Below are 26,741 nucleotides of genomic sequence, written 5' to 3'. Positions count from 1 at the left end.
GTCCTCGTAGGGGAGGTGCTCCAGTCCCCTGCTCATCTCTGTGGCTCCTCTGGACCCTCTCCAACAGCTCCCTGTCTTTCTTGTGCTGGGGGCTCCACACCTGGACACAGCACTGCAGATGGGGCCTCACAGGAGCAGAGCAGAGGGGGACAATCACCTCCCTGTCCCTGCTGGCCACCCCTCTGCTGATGGAGCCCAGGATGCCATTTGCTTTCCGAGCTGCAAGAGCACACTGCTGGCTCATGTTCAGCTTTTCATCTATCAGGACCCCCAGGTCCTTCTCTGCAGGGCAGCTCTCAAGGACCGCTCCTTCCAGTCTGCATGGATGCCTGGGATTCCGGCCCAAGTGCAAAACCTTGCACTGTGCTGTGTTGAACCTCATCAGGTTCACATGGGCCCACCTTTCCAGCCTGTTGAGGTGCCTTGAATGGCATCCCTTCCTTCCACCATGTCAACCACACCACTCAGCTTGGTGTCACCTTAAATGTCAGAGAAGCATGGAATGTGTGTGTTGGAAGGGACATTTAAGATCAGCTAGTTCCATCTGGTACCTGTTCCTCTGGGGTTGCCAGAAAGGGGCTTAAAAATAATTTTGAGGCTTTGGGAAAAAGAGAAAAAACATGATCTCAAAGAACAGTAACTCAAGGCGTGTGCCTGAGGCGTGATGCCTTCTACAGCCAATGCCTACTGGGAATGTTCCCTGACACCAGAACCATCCTTCTACAAACCACCATGAATAAAACCCAGATTTCTATCCTTTTGCCTGTGATACCCATGCCTCTTCATCCATCCTTTCCTCCAGGTTCCACACCTCGAGGAGCTGTGACCTACCATTTTCTAAGCAACATATCTCAGTCTTAGCTGCTCTTGTATCCAAGAAGGGATTACATATTAGGTTTGAAGAGCAGAGTTGAAAACACTGGAGGAAAAGCAGAAGCAGAGAAGAAGGAATGGTGAACAGCATACATGAGGTTAGAAGAAGCAATGCACTGTTATGATTGGTGTTCAGGCCCCAATACACATTAAACTCGTGCCTTATAGGTCTGTTCTGCCAGGACAGAAGGAAGTTCACCTTAGCACAGTCTCTTGTATCTTCCCATCTGCAGAAGCTGAGTTTTTGGGCCATGTCCTGGAAGATGAGGGAAGCTTCATACATGTCAACTTGAGGACTGATCTCAACAACTGATGCACTGACTTTCCAAAAGCTTCCAGCACAACCAGAGATCTCACCACCTGTCTGATAGCTCTCAGCACCAAGCAAGTTGAAATGCTGCCTACTGCTTAGCCACCTCTGCCAGTGACTGTTACTGCCTCTGCCTGTCTTTTTGTGAATGATCCTCAGGTGCTTGCTTAATTACCAGATTTTTTTTCCTCCTTTCTGTGTCTGTGACAGCTGAAAATTCAAACTGCTGGATTAAGACTGACTTGCAAACTGGAGGCAGGGAGTGCACGTGAGGAAGCAGGCTCGTGCCCTCCCTGTTCCTCCAAGGATAGAAAGCAAGACGTCCAAGACTGTACTGAACTAATCAATTAGAAAACAGTGGAAGTCTTTTCCTTTTTTTTTTTTCCTTCCAAGACATAACAATTTCCACTGGGTGCCAATGTCCCTGCAGATGTCCTTTCTTTGTTTAGAAGAGGGCTATGGAGGATGTTGCTATTCAGTCTCCCCATGTTATATCTTCTCACTAATGGAAAACATCTCTGCTTTCTGTCTCAGAAGCCAGCAGCTCCCATTCCAGCTCCCCTCTGTAGTTACATCTCATGGCTTTCATTATCTCTCCCCTCCTTCTCTCCTTGCGGAGATCATCCAAGGTGGACACAAACATACTTTGAGCCTACAACCTGGAGAGGGGCACTATGGGGAAGAACTGCCACTTTCTAATAAAGCTGTTTTGTTGTTTTTTTTTTAGGGTGTCTTTCTAGAAGCATCTCCTTCAGTTCAGTGAGAAGTTAAGGGCTCAGTGCATAACCTCTGTCCTGGCAGATGGGAAAATGAGCCATCAAAGCTCTCTCTATAGTCAAAATTATGTTTTATTCTGCCTGTGATATTTGTTGTAGGAAAAGAGGAATTGTTCCTTGAATGCTCGTCTCACCACTGAATGCAAAAGCAGCCTCACTGCCAACTCATAGGCAGCCCACGTCCCTGCATGGTGAAACTGTGGCCAGTGACCACCCCCACATGGTGAAATTCTACATTATGCCATGCAGAAGAGCTGAACAGATGATCCCAGTGACAGAAACTACGGACATCAACCACACACAAGAGTTAAGGCTCCATCTCATTCCTGGGACAAAAAAGGAAGCAAAAATCAGTCCTTCAGTCTTCATATTTCTGGTGAATTTACAGCTTAAATTATTCATTACCCTAAACAAAGCTGTTCCCTTATCAGTTGCATCTCTACTTTCCCCAGCAGTAAATATGGCTGCAATTATTTCTGGTGCAGAAAAACCAATGAAATGAATTATCACAGAATCACAGAAACACCAAGGTTGGAAAAGACCTACAAGATCATCCAGTCCAACCACCCGCCTATCACCAGTAGTTCTCACTAAACCATGTCCCTCTACACAACATCCAAACGTTCCTTGAACACCTCCAGGGCCGGTGACTCCACTACATCCCTGGGCAGCCCATTCCACTGCCTGACCTCTCTTTCAGAGAAGTAGAATTTCCTAATGTCCAACTTAAATCTCTGCTGGTGCAGCTTGAAGCCATTCCCTCCAGTCCTATCACCAGTTACACGAGAGAAGATTCCGACCTCCAGCTCACTACAACCTCCCTTCAGGTAGTTACAGAATATAGCAGTAAGGTCTCCCCTGAGCCTCCTCTTCTCCAGGCTGAACATTCCCAGCTCCTTCAGCTGCTCCTCATCAGCCCTGTGCTCCAGACCCCTCACCAGCTTTGTTGCCCTTCTTTGAACCTGCTCCAGGGCCTCAATATCTTTCCTTCAGTGAGGGACCCAAAACTGGACACAGTACTCGAGGTGCAGCCTCACAAGAGCTGAGTACAGGGGACAATCACTGCCCTGCTCCTGCTGGCAACCGTTCCTGATGCAGGCCAGGATGCCATTGGCCTTCTTGGCCACCCAGAACACTGCTGGCTCATGTTCAGCTTAGCATCAGTCAATACCACTGGGTCCATTTCCTCTACACAGTCTTCCAGCTGCTCTGTCCCAAGCCTGCAGTGTTGCCTGGAGTTGCTGTGGCCAAAGTGCAGGACCTGGCATTTGGCCTTGTTGATCCTCACTGGCTTCAGCCCAGCGATCCAGCCTGTCCAGATCCCTCTGTAGGGCCTCGCTACCCCCAGGCAGATCAACACCTCCAGACAGCTTGGTGTCATCTGCACACTTACTGAGGGTGCATTCTGTGCCCTCATCCAGGTCACCAATAAAGATATTGAAGAGGACAGGCCCCAGCACCAACCCCTAGGCAGCACCACTACCCTAAACCTTCCCTTCTGCATTGAATTTTAAGGACTGTAACAAAAGCATACTGCTAGAAACTTGTTTCAGAAATAAACCGATGAATTATGAAGATGCAGGAAGGCAACATGCACATGCAGATCTTCTCAAGCTTTGGTTCTGCAACAGTAGAGACAACTGCAGACCAGGGCTGGGTTGAGTTCTGTCTCACATGGGTGTGACTACCTGGGGATCTCGTGACAAAACAGCCAGGGTCTCAACCCAATCTGTCTCTGTATGGCCAGATGATGCAGTCCTTGTTGGACACAGGTTAGAACAGCACTGCTCACAATTGGCAATCTGGGCAAGATGGAGAACCAGGCAGAGTTTTCACCCATTTTGGATTAATGCATGTTCTGTTAGTGCTAGGGCAAAGGGGAATGTTTTTTAGAGAGCCCACAGCAGTGTTTGCGGACCCAGCCATTGTATGGTTCTATGATCTTCAAGGCTCCTTCCAACCCAAACATTCCATGTTTCTATGATCTTTCAGGTCCCTCCCAACCCAAACATTCCATGTTTCTATGATCTTCAAGGTCCCTTCCAGCCCAACTGTTCTGTGGTCCTATGATCTCCAAGGTCCCTTCCAACTCAAGCATGCTGTGGCTGTACGATCATCAAGTACCTTTCAGCTCAATCACTCTGTGTTCTGTGAGGTCCCTTCCAACCCAATTGTGCTGTGATTCTGTGCATGCATTGCTGGAAAAGTACCATCTCCTTTCTGAGTATTTTTATGAGTGTGAAGCAAGCCAAAAAACCCACAGCTGGGGTCAGTTTCACACAAGGGCACGATTGGGATTTCAAGCATCTCATAGCAGTTAACACTCATAAAGCAGCCTGAGCTCTCCCTTGGAATGCCACAGCAACAAGAGCAAGAGGAAGAATGCTGAACAGCTGATGATTATTCTGAATTCTGAAAGGCCTTTACTTGGGCTTTCAAAAGATGGGACTGAGACCATCTGGAGGATGGGTCTTGGTCCATCCACCAGCTAACAGTTCACACTGTGTCAAGTCAGCCTGTCTCTGCATCCCATTATTTTCTGCTCTCCAGGCTCCATAGCTCCTACTGGCCCACCTGCTCCACTTGTAGGCATTACTCCCACCCTTGTCTCACTAAATCACAGCACCTTGTCCTTGTCAGGTGAGATGCAGCTTTTATAGGATGATGCATTCGAACCTGAGTTCTATTTCTTCCTGATCTCCTGTTCTCAGAGCTTGCCTCTCTCTATTCCAACTTTTGCACCTATCTGAGCTCTTGGAGCCATTGACCATATCCCTGTTGACAGCAGACATCCACCCAAGAGCAATGATGCATTTACAAAGATTAAGAGAGGTCATGGCATGACTCAAACCCCTCAGTAGCAAACATTCCCCATGTCCCCCCGAGCACACTGCCCCACGCTGGGATAAGCCCACTGCCCTGCTGGCCGCTAACACTGCAATTAGCTCCCAAACCCCTCCCACCTCCTCCCATCACAAATCCCACCACATCCTCGGGGTGATCACAGCAAGAGCAGGCAGGCAGCATCCCAATCGATATGGCTAATGTATGCTCCTGTGCCACAGAGCCTCGGATTAAACCATAATCCCCTCTGCAAAGATGGATCAAGTCATCATTTCCGTTTTACAAAGAGAGGAGTGAAGGCAGAAAGCTCAGCTGCTTCCCAGGAGGAGCCCTGGACTCAGCACTATGCTATCCCAACATCTTTCCCAACACATTTCACCATGTCACTCACCCCATGATGTGGCTGCAGGGGGTGCAACGCACTCCAGCCCTTTCCTGGTGACACAGGGACAGAGCAGCACTGCCCCATGCCACTTTTCAGAGCTTTGTCTGAACCCCTGGAGCTTTCCTAGAAAATACTGCATGTATGACTTCTTCACAAAATGTACTGGAGGCCATGTTGGATGGAGCCCTGGACAACCTGATCTGATAGGTGGCAACCAGCCCACAGCAGGAGTTAGAAATAGAAGCCTGAGGTCTCCTGGCTGCCCATTTTCCTCTCCAAATAACCGCTGCCATGATGTTTCATGTGGAGTGAGCATATGGGTTGGCATATGGGGAGTTAGAGCAGCAGCTGGTGCAGAGCCATGGGTGTGCGGGATGCAACATCCCCACTGTGTGCATCCCTCCCCATCTGGGGATCTGCAGCCAGACAGGACCTTGGGCCCCATGGATGGCAAGGACACAGAACCTGTCATAAAACAAACCATAAGGTGTTTCAGTTCTCCACCCTGCTAGATGTCTCTTTTTCTTGCTTTTCTTCCCTCCTCTTGAGCCAGAGATGGATTGGGCTCAGGATCTCCACTCCTTGATGAACAAGAGCCTTCTCCTAGGATCAGAGAATAGTAGAACCATAGAATGGTTGAGTTAGAAGGGGCCTTGAAGTTCATAGATCCATAGAATGATTGGGTTGGAAGACACCATGCCAGGACCAAGTGTTCTGGCAGTGCATCCTCAGGAACCCACATGCTTCAAGGGAGCCTCAGTTTCTCCCTGGAAGTAAGAAGCATTACAGTCTTTTCTTGCCAGAAACATCCCATCAGATGTCTTGACTAAGAACTCCAGAATAGGAGTTGCAGACGTGGGATCAGGTAAGCCAAGGCACAGGCAGAACTGAACTTGGCGAGATATACTGGCCAAAGCAAATGTACCTGCTTTGGTAAATGCAAAAGGAGAACTGGCTTCAACGGATGAAGAGAAGGCTGAGGTACTGAATGAGTTCTTTGCCTCAGTCTTCACTGGCAGCAAGGATTCCAGTATTTCTCCTTCATTCATCCTTATCTCCAAATTGGAGGGATGTGGATTTGATGGGTGGACCACTCAATGGGTAAGAAACTGGTTGAAAGGCCACAGACAGAGTGTGGTCTTCAATGGCTCTGTGTCCAGGTGGAGTAACAAGTGGCGTCCCCCAGGGCTGTGTCTTGGGACTGGTGCTCTTTGACACCTTTATCAGTGACAGCAATGATGGAATCGAGTGCACCCTCAGCAAGTTTGATGATGACAACACCAAGCTGATCTTAAATGTCCCTTCCAACCCACACATTCCATGCTTCTCTGACATTTAAGGTGACACCAAGCTGAGTGGTGTGGTTGACACGGTGGAAGGAAGGGATGCCATTCAAGGCACCTCAACAGGCTGGAAAGGTGGGCCCATGTGAACCTGATGAGGTTCAACACAGCACAGTGCAAGGTTTTGCACTTGGGCCGGAATCCCAGGCATCCATGCAGACTGGAAGGAGCGGTCCTTGAGAGCTGCCCTGCAGAGAAGGACCTGGGGGTCCTGATAGATGAAAAGCTGAACATGAGCCAGCAGTGTGCTCTTGCAGCTCAGAAACCAAATGGCATCCTGGGCTCCACCAGCAGAGGGGTGGCCAGCAGGGACAGGGAGGTGATTGTCCCCCTCTGCTCTGCTCTTGTGAGGCCCCATCTGCAGTGCTGTGTCCAGGTGTGGAGCCCCCAGCACAAGAAAGACAGGGAGCTGTTGGAGAGGGTGCAGAGGAGCCACAGAGATGAGCAGGGGACTGGAGCACCTCCCCTATAAAGACAGGCTGAGGGAGCTGGGCTTGTTCAGCATGGAGAAAAGAAGGCTGCAGGGTGACCTCATGGCAGCCTTTCAGTGCCTAAAGGGAGCCTACAAACAGGAGGGGAGTCAACTCTTGGAAAGAGTTGATAGTGATAGAACAAGGGCAAATGGCTTGAAGTTGAGGGAGGGAAGATTGAGGTTGGATGTCAGGGGAAGTTCTTTGCTGTGAGAGTGGTGAGGTGCTGGAACAGCTGCCCAGAGAGGCTGTGATGCCCCGTCCATCCCTGGAGGTGTTCAAGGCCAGGTTGGATGGGGCCCTGGGCAGCCTGGGCTGCTATGAAATGTGGAGGTTGGTGGCCCTGCGTGTGGCAGGGGGTTGGAGCTTCGTGATCCTTGAGGTCCCTTCCAACCAGGGCCATTCTGTGATTCTGTGAACTCCAATTCTTTAGAGCTCAAGTGCCTGCCTTAAGCCTTAATTGTTTCACAAAGATGCCAAACTGCAGCAAACATTGCAGAAGATGGTCCTGCTGAGAATTCCCAGTCCTGTTTACTTTGGAAACCGAGCTAAAAATGACATCTTTTCACCAGAATGAAAGCAGGCAAATCTTTTAATTCAGGAACAACCCTCCCCAAATCAGAGCCCGTACAAGGCTGCAGAAGGCTATGAGTGGGTTGTCTCCACCAGTGCAAGAATAGTTATTTGGTTGTGGTTAATTGGTGTGCAGAAAGCCCCTGGTTGGTAGATGCAGTAGGACACGATGCAGGACTGCACCTGCCCCATACGACCAGGAGCCCAAACCTATGGGAACCCGTGACAGCCGATGTCTGGTGGCAGAGATGTCCCCAATCCACCACACGAGGGCACTGCGGGTTTGAGCTGTCGGCAGGTCGTGGACAGCCAAACCCAGAAGGATGGAAAAACCCCAAGTTGCTCTTAGGCACCCCTTTTTTCCCCTTTTTTTCCTGCGGGCTTCCTCTGAGGGCACTGTACCGACTCGTGCAATGCCACCATCCCACGCCATCATTCCCCATGTCCAAGCCCCACAGCAGCACAAAGGAAAGACACAGAGCCACTGCTTTGTAACACTTTATTTTCCTCCATGGGTGTAAAATGTGCAACAGGGACATCTATAGGACCACTGCTTCATTAGCCAAGGGGAGTTGCGACCAAACAAGAAAGGGGAACAAGAGATCTCACAGCATTCTGCCTACAGCCCATAGTGCAAGTCGTGTGAAACATCAGTACAACACAAGAGAACTATGAACAAAAAAGGCATTTCCACGCCACAGCTGTGTTCCCTCCAGCCAGCAGGGTGGCACGGCTCCTGGGGCCAAAGGGGCAGAGAGCAGCAGGGCCATGGGGCATCTTCTGCAGGAAGGGCTTTTGTCTTTTTCCCTTTTCTCCGTTTTATTTTTCCACTTGGGAAGGAAGTCACACGCAGCCCAAGGAAATGCAGGCCGCGCCAAAAGGTGACAGCAGACCCCCCAGACCTGACCGCAAGGCATTCCCAAAAGCAAAAAGGTCTTCCTGTATTTGCCTCTTGCTTCCCAAAGCGTACGCTTCCTTCCTTTCTTTTTCTTTTCCTTTTTGCTCTGGATGCTCCAGCAGATAACAGCAGCTGCTTGAGAGCAGAGTGTAGCCATATGTTGCTGCTAACAAGCATCTCCCAAAGCCAGTTTTCTTCCTGCAATTCCCATGTGCCTGATTAGCACACGGCTCCTCCAAGCAATTTTCACATTTTCATTTCACCCTCCCCTTGCGAGTCCTTTTTTTTTTCCCCTTTTTTTTTTTTTTTTTTTTTTTGACATTATAAGTAAACCAGAATATAAGATTGGGTTGAAAGCCACAAGATTTAAAACATAAAATGAAAACTTCACTCCCCAAGATGAAGGCATTGAGAGGACGCTCAGCACCATGCGAGCTGCGAAGCCAGATTTGGGAGACCAGAGCTCTCTTAGCGCTGTATCTCTCTTTGAGGAAGTGGTGGGGTTTGTCTGTCCTGCCCCAGATAGACTGGCTAACGTCTGGCTGCCTGAACACCAGCATTCTCACTGGTGGTGAGGAGCTTCACCGTAACTCACTGCAAAAGCAGTGCAGTGAGTCCAAGCTAGATTTCCAAACCATGGGAGCAGATGGGAGAGAGACCACCATGATGATGCTGGAAGTGGTCCATTCCCAACTTGAACAGGGAAATCATTCTCCTGCCTGCTTCTGTGCGACCAATGGATGGAAATCACTTGGCAGGCAGAGTCATGGAACCGCTCAGTTCGGAAAAGACCTTCAAGATCATCCAGTCCAACCCATTCCCACTATGCCCACTGACCACGTTCCTAAAGCACACCTAAGATGGTCAGCACGGGGCTGTCTCAATAGGCACAGGGTGCCTGTTCTCTAGTGTGGAATTTGAATGACATGGAGTGGGTCCCACTGCTGGCACCCACAACCTACCCTCCAGGCTTCTGCACCTCTTTTAAAAAATAGCACTAAAATAACTTGGAAATTCTGCAGCTTCTTAGCTGCACTGTGAATAATGGGCTCACAACGGTGTCCACTGTCAGCACCTGCTGCAGCTGGGCCACAGATGGGGTAAGATGACCAAGGACCACCAGCCCGTGAGCTGCATAGAGCCCTACGGCACTGAGTCACAGAATCACAGCACGGCTTGGGCTGGAAGGGACCTCGAAGATCACAGAAGCGTAGAACCAGCTGCTTCAGAAGGGATGGTTAACAGATGCTTAAAGCCCATCCAACGTGGCCTCGAGCGCCTTGCAGGAATGTGGCACCCACAGCTCTCTGGGCACAGCTTCCACAGTGCTCTGCTGCTGGGATGAGATGAGGATGTCAGCCCCAAAACGCGCTCACCCACCAGAACACCTGTGGCTGGAGTCACCGTGTGCCACCACCGCAGGGTTTGCTCTCATCCACCCCCCGGCCCCAAAACGCGCTCCTGCCTCTGCACAGCCCAACCCAGCGCAGCGCGGGAGAATCAGCCTTAACTCATTAGCGGCCATCAGCATTGCTGTGCCAGCAGCCCCATCCGGTGGGGTGCTTCAGAACAGGTGATCGCTCTGGAGTTCCATAAACCTCTACAGGTGGAGCCGAGGTTGGGGGGGGCAGCTCAGCTTCCTCAGCTTGGCCACAGGCAAGAGCACCAAGTCCTGCTAATAATTTAACAGCATCGATTCATAGAGTTTAATAAATACGTAATTCTTTCTCCTTTAAAAATTTTCATTCGCTTTCTAGCTTTGATGAAAGTTAAGGGTGATTGTCCCGTGAGTAACTAAGGCAAATTTATTGGTGTGTGTGTTTCTCTCTCCTTTTTTTTTTTTTTTTTTTTTTTGTTCTTTTATCATTTTTCCCCATTGTTTCGTACATAAAGCAATCACATAAAAATAGTTATAAATAGAAAAACTGCAAATGCTTTCCCCCATAGACAAATAGGAAAAAAAAAAAAAAAAAAAAGCAAAATCACAAATCAGGACCAAAAAAAAAAAAAAAAAAAAAACCAAAAAAAAAGAAAACCAACCCAACGTGCTTCAAGTTCTTGTAGATCATACAGTACTCAGCATCTTTGGATATTTTACAATGACTCCAAAATAAACACCCGAAGGAACCAGTCCTCTACGAAACATTGCCATGTAGGAAGTTGACACAGAGTTAAAAGGAAAAAAGTTTAATGCAGCTTTAAAAGGTTTTCTTTCTTCTTTCCATATGTTTTGCTCCACCGCCCCCATCTGCTTCAGAGCAGAACCATCCATGGGCAAACCAAGGAACGGATGGAGATGGACGGCGCTCCCCTGGTTCCCTTTCATTTGTTGAAGCAAAGGAAAGGAAAAGCCACAGTTTTTAACATTTAGATCTGAACAAACAAACGGTGAACACAGATTATTTCTACTTGCTGGCAAGTAGACGACGCTGTCTGCAAGAAATCTTCAGTGGCCCCTTCCCACAAAGCCCCCTTGATGCCAGCAGCAGGAAAATTTGTGCATTGGAATTTTTTCCAACCAGCATTGCAGATTCAGGGACACCCAAGTGTTTTCGTTGAGTTTTGTCATCAACATGTGGGTAGGAATTAGATGGAAGAGTGAATTGAGGACAAACATCTATGGTCAGCAGTGGTGAATTCTCAGTGAGCAATTCCGAATCTTTGGTTTGAAATGATTTTCATTTCAGAATTCCCTTTGTGGTTTGTTTTCCCAAAGCTCCGGATCAAAACATTTCTCTGATTCTCCCACAAATCTTTCTTCACCTTTTTAAGCAAATGAAGTGAAAATGCTCAAAATGAGGTTTGGTTCTCTGTGTGAAATTGAGAAATGGGAAAAAAAAAAAAAAAGAAATAAGCAAAATATCCCCTTTTCCACCCAGATTCCACCTGGGTGATACCAGAGCCTTTTTTTTTTTTTTTTTTGGATGGTTTAGGACTAACCAACCAGGATCCCCTTCAGAACTAGTTTTGTTGCCAGAGTTAGGAATTAACTAAAAAAAAACCAAACAAAACAACATGAACAATAACAACAACAACAAAAAAAACAACCAACTCCCAAAAGTCCTTTTGACCCAAACGGCCAAGGAATGTAACATACCAAACCCAAGTCTGGACAGCTCATGGGTGCCCAGTGTCCCCCAGGCAGAGAGTCCCTGGGATGCCCATGCTAAGGCAAGTGACATTTTGGGAGCGTCGAGGACAACAGCAGCCTTGGACGGGGACACCGACATCGGGTGACCCAACCCCGAGCGCACGGCGGAGCCTGGCGGGGAGGAAGGCAGCGGCCCCAGCGCGGGCTAGTTGGTGGCCTCAGAGATGGGCGCCACGTGGCCCAGCCCCGCCAGGCCGTTGAACCCCGTGCCCCACGGGTCGGCCAGCGGGAAGAAGGGTTGGGCCGCCAGGTTGTCGCCGTGGCCGAGGGCGAAGGCGAAGATGCCCGCGTTCCGCTCCATGTCCAGCTGTGCTCGCCGCAGCAGCTTCCTCTGGGTGTCCTCCAGCTCCTGCAGGCTGAAGGCCGCCTTCGTCCCGCTCAGAAAGTGCTCGGGGCTGGGGCCGGGAAGGCACATGGGAAGGCCGCCTACTTCCTCCATAGCCGGCGGCACCATGAAGGCCTTCTCCACCGGTGGGCCGCTGGGACCGAAGAGCAAACCGGCCGCCCGCCATGCTGCCGGCTTGCGGCCCCGGCGCGGCCGCGCCATCCGGCAGCTCTGCCGCTTGACGTGGCGGTGGAGGTGATCGGAGCGGGTGAAGCTCTTGTAGCAGAACTCACACTGGTAGGGCCGGACACCCGTATGGATGCGCATGTGGTTCTTCAGGTCGTAGTTGTGGACGAATTTGGCGTTGCAGTGGATGCACAGGTAGGGCCGCTCTCCCGTGTGCTTCCGCATGTGGATTTTGAGCTTGTCCTGCCTGCAAAAGAAGAGAATTCGGCTTCATTCCTGCACTGCGGCGTTCTGTGGACCAAGCCGAAATGGCTCAGGTTGGGAAAAATCCCACAAACCCACCCTGAACAAATGGCAAAAAATTGTAGAAGCATAGAATTGCTTGAGTTGGAAGGGGCCCTTAAAGGTCATCCAATGAACAGCGACAAGGTCCCTTCAAACCAAAGCATTTCTTTGGTGTTATGCCTCTAAGGAATCTTTAATGGCCTTCCCAAGCCAACCTTCCCATGAATGATCGTTAAAGTCACAGAACCGTTGGGTCACGGTGTTGGAAAGGACCTTTAAAGGCTACCCGATCCCACTGCCCTGCAATGAACCATAACACCCACAGCTCCATCAGCCCCGTCTGGAACAAACTTGGGTGCCTCCGGGAATGAAGCATCCGACACTTTTCCTGGCAGATGCTTCAATGCACGCACAGAAACTATCCGGAATAAATTCCACGCGTAGATGACCACATCTGGCCGCTAGGTGTCTCCGCTGCCCGGGTTTGCAGCTGGAGGCTGGCAGCACCGATGGCACCTGCTCACAAAAGGTTTAGACGCAGGGGATGGTGCAGCACCCATCCCCATGGCATCCATCTATACAGCTCACCTGATTTTTAAGGTGGCAAGCGACAACGGAGAGCTACCAGAATATTTTCCCAAGCTGGCAGCCCAGAAGCTATTTATTTATTTACTTATTCTTTATTTTGTGGTTTTTCCTTCTGCACACTGCAAAACTTACAGCTGAGGGACACAGCTGTAATAAGAGAAGCTGGCTGCACGTGAACTGAGCCACAACACACAAGAGGGGTTTCTACATGGGAAGTAAATGTGGGAGAATTCCTTTGATTTTGGGAATGCTTTCAGTTCAACCCCTCCAAGACATCGGGAGAGTAGATGGGAGTAATGTCATCAGTACATAAAGGATATAAGGATGACAGCAGAGGAAAAAACAAGCCCAAATATATTGATGCTGGCAGGCTGAGCTCTCAGAACCCACATTCTGCTGCCTACATACTGATTCCTGCCATTCTGCTATGTTTGGCGAGACGATTCAGTCCTGGTGTCTACATGCAAGCTGTTGCTGCTCCAAGCACAGGACAGAGCTGACCCAGTACTTGTAGCCATGCTTGTGTCTTTCACCCAGCTGTGCCTAGGGGACATAGAGCCCATGGTCTTGGAGCTCTGCTCATCTGCTGGGATGCAGATCTGCTTCTGCTTGCCTCAGTGGTGCTGCTGAGGTCACCTGGGTGGTGGGGATGGATGGAGGAGGGCAATGGAAGCGCAAGCTGAGTCCATGGCCCCATACATCACATCTGGGACTACCCTAGGCAGGGCTCCATGGGTTCTGCAGGCACAAAAGTCTCACCTAGAGGGGCCTGAAAGCCTCTAGGCAGAGATACAGGACTCCATGAAGGACACAAAGAGGTGTCCCTGGCAACAGAGCCACTCGGTCACCACCTGTAAGGAGCAGCCCCAATGCTTTCCCAAGGTTTGCAGCTCGTGCAGCACTTTGGAAGGCAGAAGGAAGCGCCTCCTTGTGCCAGAACCCAAGAGCCAGATGAGAAACTGTCTAAGATGCCATTATTCTGCGATCTTAGTGAAGCTGCATTTCCCCTCAGTCTCCCAAAGTGCGGAAATCAGTTCTCACAAGCAGACAAAGCAGCACAGAAAATTGCAGCCCAAATGGATAGCGTTCAGTGGAGCTGCAGGCAGATGGACACCAGGTCACATAATGGGAAGTGTTGGAAAACGGTAATGAAAAGCAGAGCTCCCAGCTTCACCTATAATAGAATTTAAACCCATGTATGCCATGTTTAACCTCACAGAATCGCTGTTCCTAATAAACACACGGCATGCCAAGGCTGTAAATCCTGCATACAGGGTGACCACGGTGGGTGCTCTTCTCAGCTGGGTGCTGCATTTGGGGCAGCTGTGGGGTGCAGTGGAGGATGCTGGATAAAGCAGAGGGAGAAACACATCCTCTCTGTGTGAACATCCTCAGTGCAATTGCATTAGGAGAGCGATGAAGGCTCTGCAAGCTGCCACAGCACGAATAATGTGAGCAAATAACATTAACCTTTCTGTCTGCAATAGTTTCTCCTTGAGCCCTCTGGGGCTGTCCTGGTGGGAAAGCTGAACTTTTTGCAGTGTTCTCTATAGGGCTCGAGCAGTGCACCGCAGCAAACCAGAACCTGAGCAGTCTTTGCTGAAACAATTAACGAGCTATTAAGTGAAATCCTGAGGGCAGATGGCCCTGCGAGAGGGGAGTGGGAGAGGCAGACCCTGAATGTGAAGACCCACAAAGTGATGGTGATTGCATCCAGTGGGGAGACTGGGGGAGCCCCAGCCAAAAACCTAATTTTCTGTATCTCTCTATATAATTCTGCTCCTGCACAGTTCCACAAGTGCAGAAAGGATGCACAGGAGAGATTCATCCAGAAAACCAACCCACAGTACTCCTCCTCCATGTCACTGACCCAGCCCTTCTATCACAGCTTGGACCACAGGTCAGGATACCCAAACTCTCCTCTGAGCCTTCCTAGACATTTTCACAGTGCTGACATCACTCTGTGTCTCAGTTTCCCAATCCAAAGCCAACGATACAGCTGTCATTCCTATCAGATTTGGGGAGCTGTGCACTATAGCCTCCAGATTATCCCCATTATGGGAATGGTGTCAATGCATCGTAACGCAGAGGCTGCCATGTTGATGGAAAGGAGCATGGAAACTTATTATTTCCCTGGGAAATAGGTTTCCCAGGGAACCTGCTTTGGCAGGGGGGTTGGACTCGATGATCTCTGGATGTCCCTTCCAGCCCCTACAATTCTGTGATTCTGTGATTCTGTGATTTTTGGGAGTGTGGAAACATAATTTTGCTCATCATCTACATAAATTCTGCTCAAATGTTATCACAGAGTCAAGAGAAGAGGCTGAACATGAAGCACCCCAGGGACCCAGCCATTGTCACCATCTCTGCTCTGCCCACTGTGAGTATTATTGTCCTCTGGCTCAGCCTAATGGGGCTCACAGCCAGGAGCTGAAGCACCATCCCCCTGTCAGAAAGCTTTATTATTATTATGGTAAAGATTGTACTCATTAGATATTAATTATACCCAGCAAGAGCAGGTCCAGGAATCTATTTGTCTCTGCTCCACAGTTAAATGTGCCCAGGCTTTCAGAGCAAGATGCAGCATGACATGGGCATAGCTCTACTGGAGCCTGCTCCAGTTTTTCACTTCTGAAGCTCTGCTGAGTGCAGAGAAGTGCAGTGGTGCCTCTCTGTGAGCAGCCTGGCTTTAGGGCCGGTCTCACCCAACGTGAGCTACCCAATTTCATGTAGGTTGATGCAGAGGTGCCGATGGCAGAGGCAACGAATCCAACCCTTGCAAACCAGAATGTAATCTTAGGACTGATCCAGCCTCAGAAAGCACAGACACTGTCATGATCAAACAAATGCAATTTGATTGGTGCCTACAGCAACACCCAAATGATGCACAAACCCAAAATAATGACTTCCCTCCACTCAGTGTCCTTCCCACTCAATGCATCTCCCAGCGTGGTAGGGATGAAGCTCTCTTGGCTCTCTGGCCACAAGCTGCCATTTTTTTCCAGCTCCCTCTTTTCCCGTTGTGCTAAATGATGACGAGATTGAAAATATCCCACCGGTTCCTCAAGTTTTGTCCTGTGAGCAGCTATGATCTACAGCTCACCGAAATGGGTGAGTTCATTTTCTTTCTCTCCCTCTTCTCCCTCCCTCTTTCTCAAAGGGTCGGGGACCAGGCCCTGCTCTCTCTGCTATGTTTCTGGGGACAAAAGGGACAAACAGCTCCGGAACCAGCCCCCCTCTCCCCCCAGCACGCCGGGTGCACACCTGGTAAAGCGGACCTCACAGATATTGCACATATACGGCTTCTCCCCTGTGTGGGTCCTCATGTGCCGGGGCAGCTTCCCAGCCCCCATGATGACTTTGTTGCAGATGGGACACTGCTGGGATGCCTTGGGCTTTATCTTCCTCTCTTCCTCCAGGGGCCACGGAGGAAAAACTCCTGCGAACTGAGTAGCGCTGAGGAAATTGAGATAAGCGCTGTAGTCGGTCTCTGCCTTAATGTGCCCTAAGGGAGCTGCTGGGGTGTTGGTAAACATGTCCTTGAAGAAGTCATTAGGGAAAGGAGGCGGAGGCAGCTCTTCCTTCTCCTCCTCTTCCTTGATCTTCCTCTTATTGATCACCAGATCCAAGGGGCCATTGTCTATCTGCGGCTCTTCGAGTTGGGGAAAGCTGCTAAAATCACCATTCCACAGATGGGGGAAGAAGGGAGGGGCAAAAGGAGAGAGGGCTGGCCTCCTTTCTGGGATGTTTGCCTTGGGGTACAAGTTTTCCCTCAGCAAGGACTCGATGGAAAAGTCTCTTATCACGCCCAAGTGCCCGGAGGAGTTGTTGGCCTGGTAGTGATTCGGAAAGTCTTTAGGTGCTTCGGTGAACGCTTCTTCAGTAAGATCAGACTTGGAAGGACTTTGGTGACAGCTTACTTCTTGGCCATCAGTCAGGTTCTCCTGATTGACAAAATCTTCCACTTCTTCCTCCTCCTCCTCCTCCTCCTCTTCCTCCTCATCTTCATCTTCGTCTTCGTCGTCATCTTCGTCCTCTTTGTCGTCTTCCTCCTCCTCCCCTCTGCTGGGCTCCATGATTTCCAGGCAGACGTTAATGATGCACTGGATCTCCAGCATCTTGGCAGCGCTGAGGATGTGCTTGACGTTGGAAGTGGTGATGGTGAGGGTTGAGGTGTAGGCAAACTCGAGGATGGCAGAAAGTGCTTCAGGCTTGACAAAGTCAATCTCGTAAACATAGGGCTGGTCAGTTAAAGTGCCGGTAGTGAAGAGTTTTTTGAAGTACTTGCTGCAGGCAGCAAGGACAGAGCGATGGGTCCGGTACTCCTGGTCCTGGACGATGAGGATGACATCGCAGAGGAGACCATCATGTCGCTGTTCATTTAGGCCACACAGGACCTCGCTGCTGTGGTTTGGGAAGGGGATCCCAATAAGATCTTCAATGCCATTGGCCATATTCTCATTTAGTGCCCTAGGATGGGACAGAACACAGACAGCAGGACATGAACTGGGGTTTTCCAATCGGTAACACCCAAACGACACTCCCTCCCCATAGTGTCCTCCTCCCCACTGCCCCACTCACACCTCCTGCTTCCACTTTTGTCTCTGCATCACCTTTAAACCCTTCCACATCCTCTGGGATTTAATTCTGCTTCCCTCTCCCTTACTTCCTCTGTCTCCTTCCTCCTCGGTCCCCACCCTCTCCACCTTTCATAACCACCGCATGTTCCTCTTGCACACCCTTCCCCCAGGAACTTTGTGCAACAAGTCCCTCCCCATCGTGCTTCCTCCACATCCTCCCACAGCCAACATCTTTCCAGGCACACACTGGATCTGCTGTGTGGGGAAAGGGTGATGCTGCATTGCTTCACACTGCTGAGTGTTGGCACCTACACCTCCAAAACGGGACTGCGCAGGGAGTGCCCTCCCATCCACACAATGCTCTGGGGACTGACTTCACCCCGGAGCTGTGATTGCTCCAGTCCCGTCCTTGGACTCATTGGCACAGGACCAGGTGCCACAGGTCTGGAGGCTGAGGCCAAGGACTTGAAGATGCAGCTTTGCATCTCCCAGCCTGAGCATCAGCTCCGTGCTAATTATGGCTGTTGTCTGAAACGAATCGATTCATTACAGCATGCTGGGATTCACCGTGTTAACCAGCTACGCCAGCTCCGTAGAAAATCTCTTTTTTAACTGCCCATAAACGAAAGCAAATCTGATGTGTTCTCCAAGGTGAGTGCATGATCATAAACAGTCCCTGAGCCAGGAAGGAGGAGACACCTTCCTTCTTTGGATATCCTAAAATGAGACACGGTCAGCGAGCACGGTGGGGATGGACTATGGCTGGGCTTGGGGACCTTAGAGATCTTCTCCAACCTTAAGGATACCATGATGAAAACAGTAAGAGAAATTAAATGTCTGTTGCAGTTCTTGGTCATTTTCATTTTTGTTTGGAAGAAGAATTAGCACGAAAAGGTTGTCACACGAAGAAATGCATCTTCATGTCAGTCTATGTTAATTGTACATCGCCAGATCATGCTCTGAGTGCAGAAGATACCAAAAACAAGACATCAGGCCACCCTGACAATTGTTTGCAGAGGTATCCTTGCTTCTCCCCAGACGTTTGGGTCCATCCTCTCCAATTCAGGCATCAGCAAGAGAGCAAGCAAACTGGAACTGGAAGATGGGGAACACTGCTATGACTCCCTGTGTTAACAGGAATTGGAAAGGGCAGCCGTTGTGCCTACACATGGTCAGTGGGCACAGTGGGGATGGGCTGAGGTTCAACTTAGTGATCTTAGAGGTTATTTCCAACCTTCATGATTCTGCAATGCTGTGCTTCTGAAAAAGCGCACAGCTCGCGCCGGTGTAAATGGGCTCATTTTCCTTTGTTTTCCCCTCCTGGTCCTCTCGTGATGTGGTTCTGTTAAGCGAAGCACTCAGGAAAGCCAATAACTTCACAGGATGCCAGAAAATTGAAGGTGATTTTATCCCATCTGGATAGTTTGGGGGTGGGTAGGAAGAAAGACAAGCAACCCTGGCAATTTGTTTACATACATTTGCAGAGAGGGCAATTTTCCCCTTGGGCACTCAGGCTGAGAAGTGTCCTTGTGGTTCCCACGCCTGGGGAAGGACAACTGGGCCGGGTGGGAGCAGAGCCTTCCTCCAGCTTCCTCCTCTGCCTCCTCCCAAGCACAGGGTGGGTCCTTAGAAATCCTAGGCACAAAACCAGCATCCACAGCCCCAGTGTCTGAGGACACATGTGACTCCCCCATACGAATCCTGAACCAACCTCATGGAGTTACAAAGAAAATCCCACTCATAAGATAAACTTAGGAAGGAGAAAAGGTGGAGGGCACCTAACGTAGTCATGTTCTGAGGATGACATCTTGAACGCTGCATTTATGGGAATGCTTCTAACTCCTTCACTTCTTCCACATGAAAAAAGAAAAAAAGCCCATTTTCTCATGTAAGGGTCCTGCAAGATGCTACTGTCAGGTTGGAGTTTTTCTCCAAAGAGCGGTCAGGCACTGGCACGAGATAAACAGGGAGGTGTTAGAGTTCCTGTCCCTGGAAGTGTTGCAGAACCTTGGAGATGTGGCACTTGGTCATTGGGCATGGTGGAGGTGGGCTGGGGTTGAGCTTGGGGATGTCAGAGGTCTTTTCCAACCTTGTGATTCTATATTGGTCACGCTTCCATCGTGTAGGAGCAGGCACATGGAGCTACTTGGAAAATAATGCCCACATTTGAAAGAAATGCCCCAATCTAAAAGAACAGCCACCTGTGATGCACAGCAACAGGACTGCTCAAACTCCTCCAAAACGTAACCATCACCTTCCTCATGGAGCACAGCATCCTCAATGCTCAGTCCCTGCAGGCAGAAGCTCTGTATCTGAATAATCCAACCATCCAGCAAAACATCCCAGTGGGTTCTGGACCCACATTCAGGGCACTGAGCATCCTGGTCACCTCAGAACCATCCAGCAAAGCATCCCAAGAGGATATGGACCACACTTAGTGTGCTGAGTGTGCCAGCCACCCCATCCAGCTGCAGGTGAGGCAGCCAGCAGGATCCAAGCTGCTCTGCTTATCCCCATTCCTTTTCCATGCCAACTCCTGTGTCTGTGGTGCTCAGCACTCAAGGGACTGACACTTTGGCTCTGCTGCTTCTTTTCCTTCCCACTGCTCTTTCCCAATCCCTGCAGCCAGGGTGGGCTGGCTGCTCTCCCTCCTCCATCCACCAGCCCCACACGTACAGCCCTTTTTGCCCCGGGGTTTATTTGCACCTTCCTAATGAAGCAATTAAGATGTGCATGTGAGATTACCCTCATCTGTCAAAACAGAACAGCTCCTTTCTGTCAGGTACGGCTGATTTGCACAGCTCCAGACTGGGGATGTTCTGCATCAACAGGGATGCTCCCACGCTACTGCTGCCTTGGAAAGGTTCTTTCCCCCCTTCCCATCACTTATCCACCAGCAGGGAATGGGGGGACGGCAGTGGACAACTCTCCCAGCACAGACCCACTCGCCCCATCCTCAGAGGCTCACAGTGAGTGCTGGGATCACGTTGAAGGGCTGGAGGATGTAAAAACCAAGAAGGCAGATATTTCCCTAAGCACGCCTCCCCGCTGAACATCTTGTCTCTGGCACAAGGTGTGATTAACCACCCGCCTTCGCACCCAGCGCTTCTCCCTGCGGCTGGAAGGTGGGGCTTCACCTCCATCGCTCTGCCCCAGTGCTGAGCACCCACTGCTGCCTCCCTGCAGGGGAATCATTGGATTTCTCATGGGGATGATGGACGGCAGGCCCAGGGGTGCGGTGGGAGGGGAGCAGTTGAACGGAAATATTGCCAGCTGACGGGGAGCGGCGTTGCCTCTGGGACAAATCCTGCCCTGGGACAGCGAGGCTGAGCCAGGAAAATGGCTCATAATAGGATTCTCCACCCCAAACTAAGCACTCCCTTCCCCCTCTCCAAAAAAAAAAAAAAGAAAGAAAGAAAGGTGCTTTTGCTTAGATCTAGGCAAGGTAGACAAGGGCAGAGGTTTCCAAGGTGATGCTTTTGTGTGAGGAAGGATGCAAACAGGATCATGCTGATGAGGAGGATGCTCAGAGCGAGGAGGGGAGGGGGCACTGTGGGCTGCTGCTGGGAAGGGGGACGGGGTTTGGAGGCAGAAATAACGCTTCAGGGATTGAGATCACATGGGTGGACTCTAGCATGGTAGCTCTCCAATACTAATCGGATTTTCCAAGTATCAACACTTGGAATGAAATCCTTGGGCACACCAGGATTTACCCTTATTAACAGCTGCCATCTCCTTGGCATGCTGAGCCTGCAGGGACCCTACACACACTACTTGGTATCTTGGGATCTTCTCCAACCTCAGTGATTTCATGATTCATCCAAAAGCAAAATTCACGTGAAGTCCCATCAGGGAATCCAAAGTAAAAGGGGTTGGAGAACCCCTTCCAGCCCATCAGTCCTGGCGGCGGCGTAATTTAGCACTTCTCTGTTTTATTAACAGCCATTCTTTCCCATTTCCAGAACCCATACAGAAAATAAGAGTCAGACTTGATGACCTTCTGTAGGATCTGGTTGCCATCAGCTGCAACAGCCCCAGACACATGGGGGACATAAGTCAGACAGTGAGATTTCTGGTTATTTCTGCTAGCACCATCCTCAAACCGGCCTGAAAGCCCCAGCATCCCCACACTGGCACCAAGGTCCCACCCCAACCTGAGCACCACTTCACATCCAGCTCCTGGGCTCCAGGACAAAGTTTGGGGTTTGAATACTCAGTGGATCTCAGGTTGCACCCAGCAGCCCCACACCATGGGACCAATGCAACGTGGATGCTGAAAACATTTTTGGGGTCCCAGATAAAAGCAAACAGGAGCTCTGGCAAGAACAGAGCTCAGCTTACTGCTTCCTATAATTGAAGGACTGCGTTTCTTCTTTCTGGCTTCTTGAAATTACCCAGCACACTTTCCAGTTTTAGAGTTCATATAAATCTCCAAAACCAGGAGCTGTGGGTCGCTGTGGGCAGCAGCTGGATTAAAACCGAATGCCATATTACGGAGCCATCTCTTGTGCTGAGCAGGTTTTGGCAAACGGGGATCCCAGTGATAAACGAGCCTGAGCAGGCAAATGAACATAATTACTGGAGCTGTACGGAAGGCACAGCCCTGCTCTGGATGGTGCTTTGAGGGCTGCACCAACTCACAGGGCTGGGGTGAACGAATTAACCATGGTGTGGGAAAAGCTATGGGAGCGAGCGTGGGGTGGCTGCATCCAACATGGATGCATGGTTTCTGTTGGAAGAGACCTTAAAGTCATTCTGATCCAACTCATGACCCCCATCATAGGATCACAGCATGGTTTGGGTTGGAAGGGACCTTAAAGCCCATCTAATTCCAAACCCTACCACAGGCAGGAACTCCTCTCGCCACATCAGGTTGCCCAAAAACCCATCCAACCAACTTTGAACTTCCAAGGATGGGGCATCCACAACTCCTTTGGGCAACTGATTCCAGTCCTTGCTGCCTTCGTTGTCAAACATTTCTTCTTTTTAATGAAACAGCTTCCTGGGTAATGAGGCCGGGGCTGGTTGGAGGCTAGAGTGCCCTGCATCCCTTTTGCTCCCCTCTGCTGGCTTTTGGGACATGCTGCATTGCATGTCCTTTCTGCAGGGCTCTACTCGAGCCCTGGTGCTCTCCTGGACACACCTGGGTGTTCAGAACACTTCTGAGTGTGGCGTCACCAAAACAGCACATGATCCAGGTGTCTGCACATCTCCACTTCCTCTGCCAGCGGGGTGTAGATATACATGTACACACGCGCACCTACAGGTCTGCGTGCACATAAATCCTCTGAGGGGAGCAAAGCACATCAAGCATAGTGCAGCCGACTTTCCATTCATCCCATGCAACCACTCCACTCAAATGGGAACTCACTCATCCCATGCAAAAATAATAATAATAATAATAATAATAATCCCAAAGGAGAGAAAATAAAAGAGAGAACAGGAGGAAAATCCTCACGTGTCCCACCAGGATGAACCCTGAGTCATTCAACCAGGTTCTTCAGCACCTCTACAGTGCCCGGTTGGGGTCTCATGGGGTGAGTGATGGTGATGGTGGCATTTTAGCCCATGTGTTTTTGGCTGCTCTCCTGCATCCCCACCTTGATGCCACCTCCAGTGTGTATGGCCTCAAAAAAAGCAAAAAAAACCCCACATTTCCTCCCATTCTGAGCTCTCCTGGGCTCACCCTGGGGCAGCCCCTCCATTCCTCGCCACAGCCAGAAAGAGGAAAAGGAATTACAACAACAACAACGAAAAAAAAAAATACTCCACACACACACACACACACCAAAAAAAAAAAAAGGCTCCCATTGAGCAGCGCACGCATTGGGTGGGTTTGCTTCCTGACAAAAAACACGATGGAAAATGTGCCCGACTCAACCATGGAAAACTGGTTTGGCTGCTGGCCTTCCGGGTGGACAGATTGCAATGGACTGGGCAAGGCGCCGGGCACAGCCTTACTGCACTAAATACACCCATAGAGCTGGGAGGGTCCAGCCGGGGGTCCCAAACAAGCTGGGGAAAGGAGAGGGAAGCCTTGGGAGCCGCTCCCTGTTTTCTTCCCCATCCCGAGAGAGAAATGCCAAAGGAAGGGCTCGGGGAGTATAAATAAAAGGGTCGGAGCACACGGAATGAGAAGCAGATGTGCGTGGTGCTGCTGCCCGCCTGAGTCACGGGGGGGTGGGGATGGGGGGGCGGGGGGAATCGCTATTTTGGTGCTGGGTGTGGGGCGCAGGAACGCAGCGAGGAGCGGAGCCGCAGCGGCGCTGGAGCGGGATGGGGCCGGCTGGCAGCAGGTATGGGCAGGCTCCAGCATGGAGATTGACGGCTTCACCTCACGCGGGGGAACGGGGGGGGGGATTTTCCTCCGAAAACATGATTTTTCCTGCTTCACTTCTAATTGCTGTCGAAGCCCTTAGCTCTAAGCGTATGGATGTTCCCGGTACGGCCAGTGCAGAGCAGATCCCACAGGGACATGCAGCGGAGAGCAGAAGTGGCTTTGCACAGATTTGTTCCTGCAAGGTGCCTCTGCAGAGCAGCAATGCAGCCTGCAGGAACTCTGCTCGGTTCTCTGCATCAGGAGCAGAATCACAGAATCACAGAATCATGGAATCACAGAATCATGGAGGTTGGAGAAGGACCCCAGGGTTCCCGAAGCCCAACTCCACCCCACCATGCCCACGGTGCCACATCTCCACAGTTCTGGAACACCTCCAGGGATGGGGAATCCACCATCTATCTCCCTGTGCAGACTGTGCCAGCGCCTGATCACTCTGGAGAAGAAATTGCTCCTAATATCCAACTTGAATCTCCCCTGATACAATTTAAAGCCATAACCTCAAATAGGGTCCTGGCTTCAGCCTATACTCCCATGGCCAACCCCACCGTGGGGCAAAAATTTCATAGCATTGTGTGGTGAAGCACCCAGCCCCACACAGCAGACCCCCTAAAAGATGGCAGTGCCTTCCCACAGTAATTGAACCCGGGATAATTTGGGCCAGTTTGACGGCTACAGCACCACCTCTAACTTAACTCTTAAGCATGATGGTCTTGTTGATGTGGTCCTACCCTTGTGGCTATTTCTCAGCCTACCATGTCATACTGTCACCTTCCCAAAAGAGAATGCCTACAGAGCTGATGGCAAACCCCAAAGCAAAAAGGAGAGAACATCTTTGGGATGAAATCCACCCCGTTTCTACCCATATGAGTGTCCTCCCAGTCACGCTCAATCCCTTCCAACCCAACCATTCCATGGTTCTGTGATCTTCAAGGTCCCTTCCAACCCAACTGTTCTATGATTCTGTGATCTTCAGGGTCGCTTCTAGCCAAACCATGCTATGGCTTTGTGATCTTCAAGGTGGCTTCAAACCAAACCATTCTACGGCTCCGTGATCTTCAAGGTCCCTTCCAACCCAACCATTTTGTGATTCTATGACCATTTTCCTGCAGAGCCACACTTCTCTACATCACTCTTCCTGCCCACGTGAATCTCTGAGGCACACAGATCCCCAACCCCAGAGCTGAACGTTTGCAAAGCAAACATGAATCTGCCGCAAGGACAGATGGGGAAGGAGACAGTGCTTTCATCCAGTCTTCTGCTCTGTGAACCCAGCAGCTAATGAGCTCTCTGAAGACCAGAGGTAACAGACGAGCATAACCTCACCGTGTGGCCAGGCACTGCATATCCAAAGACAGCTTCCTGTCTGCAGGGGACAATATGATCCACCTCTCAAGGTATGGAGCAATTTAACTGCAGATCAGGGGTCACATTCAGACCTTATTTGTGTCTCAGCTCCTCCTGCAAGCAGAGCCCCTGGTTTCCTGGTACCAACCTGCTGGAAAGCTGAAAAGCAGCTGAATTAATTGTCCCGGTCCTGCAGATGTGTGCGTGTCAGCAAGGCCCAGAATGGTGAATGCAGCCACAGCCAGTGGGAAACACAGGGTTTAACCTGGAAAAAAAAGCAGAAGAAAAGATCTGTTAGACAGCTTGAGCACATGGAGAAATAGCAGGCAGTCAATAGGGTTAATTGTTCAGCTGGTTCCAGGAGATGGGGGGGTACAGGATGCTCTCCCCCAAAAAGAAGGGAGATCAGGAGGAAAAGCTCTGATCTGCAAAGAGAGCTCTGCCCCACAAAGAGAGCTGCTCTTGCCTGTTTGCTTTGGCTGCCCTGGACTCCGGGCAGCTTCCAGCTGGGACCCAGAATTGCTGATGGTGTTTGGACTCCATCTGCACCCTCCCATGACGTGAGGAGGCATTCAGGACGATGGGCAGGGATCTTTTTGTTTTTTTCCCCCTAACAACTATATTTACTGCTCCATTTTGAACTCGCCATGCTGTCATTACGATGTCAGCCTAAATTACACGCGTGGTAACTGTGGCATCAACGCATGCACGAGTTCACAAAGGCTTTACAAGGAAACATTTCCCAGGGACACTGCAGATGCTCACGTGCCTGGACTCAAAGGAGAAGTCCAGAGGAGACTTTGGATTAAAGGGCACTGCCTGCAGCCAGCACTTGGCTGCTGGGCCTCAACAGGTGAATGTTATGCTTTGGTTGGGCTTTACTGGGGTAAACATGTTCTTACTTCAACTGGTGTAACCATGCACCGAATCCAGGGATTTTCAGTGATGCTACTTTGGGTCTGCAGCACTGTAAAGATGAATTCCAGGATAGTTTCCTGCATAAAAATGCAGGATAGTTTTGCAGCCAGATCACAAGTGAGCAGGTCCAGGTGTGCAAACTGCAGCATGAAGACGTTGGCATGGGATTTACTGACAATTCCTGGCTTACAGGGAGAGCACAAGAGCTGGGTTGGGGACACAGCACCATCCTGGGAGGTGTCCAAGGCCATGGATGGGGCCTGGGCAGCCTGAGCAGGTGAGGAGCACCCAGCCTGTAACAGGGATGGGGCTGAAGGGGTCTTTGGGGCCCCTTTCAACCCAACCATTCTATGGCCCTGTGATCTCCAAGGTCCTTTCCAACCCAACCATTCTATGGCCCTGTGATCTCCAAGGTCCCTTCCAACCCAACCATTCTATGGTTCTGTGATCTCCAAGGTCCCTTCCAATCCAACCATTCTATGGTTCTGTGTTTCCCTATCATTTCTCCACCTGTGTTTTGCATTTCACTGCTCAGATATGTCAGTCTCCACT

The 26,741-nt window shown here is 50.3% G+C and overlaps 1 protein-coding gene across 3 annotated transcripts in view; it reads right to left on the bottom strand.

The window, feature by feature from the left end:
* Positions 1-10,522: 10,522 nt before the first annotated feature.
* ZBTB7C (zinc finger and BTB domain containing 7C) overlaps positions 10,523-26,741 on the bottom strand; it is a 102,817-nt gene continuing 86,598 nt past the window's right edge. For all 3 annotated transcript variants that reach the window (XM_048931602.1, XM_048931603.1, XM_048931604.1), the window contains 3 exons: positions 25,420-25,536; positions 16,272-17,477; positions 10,523-12,381 (listed from right to left, as the gene is read on the bottom strand). In XM_048931602.1, coding sequence (XP_048787559.1) covers positions 11,769-12,381; positions 16,272-17,461 — 1,803 coding nt within the window. In that variant the 5' untranslated portion in view covers positions 17,462-17,477; positions 25,420-25,536 and the 3' untranslated portion in view covers positions 10,523-11,768. The remainder of the gene's footprint in view (positions 12,382-16,271; positions 17,478-25,419; positions 25,537-26,741) is intronic.

Source organism: Lagopus muta, chromosome Z, assembly GCF_023343835.1.
Source record: "Lagopus muta isolate bLagMut1 chromosome Z, bLagMut1 primary, whole genome shotgun sequence".
In the NCBI taxonomy this organism is placed as follows: Eukaryota; Metazoa; Chordata; class Aves; order Galliformes; family Phasianidae; genus Lagopus; species Lagopus muta.
Note: the sequence above shows the minus strand (reverse complement) of the source record. Positions and strands in the feature narration are given on the sequence as shown.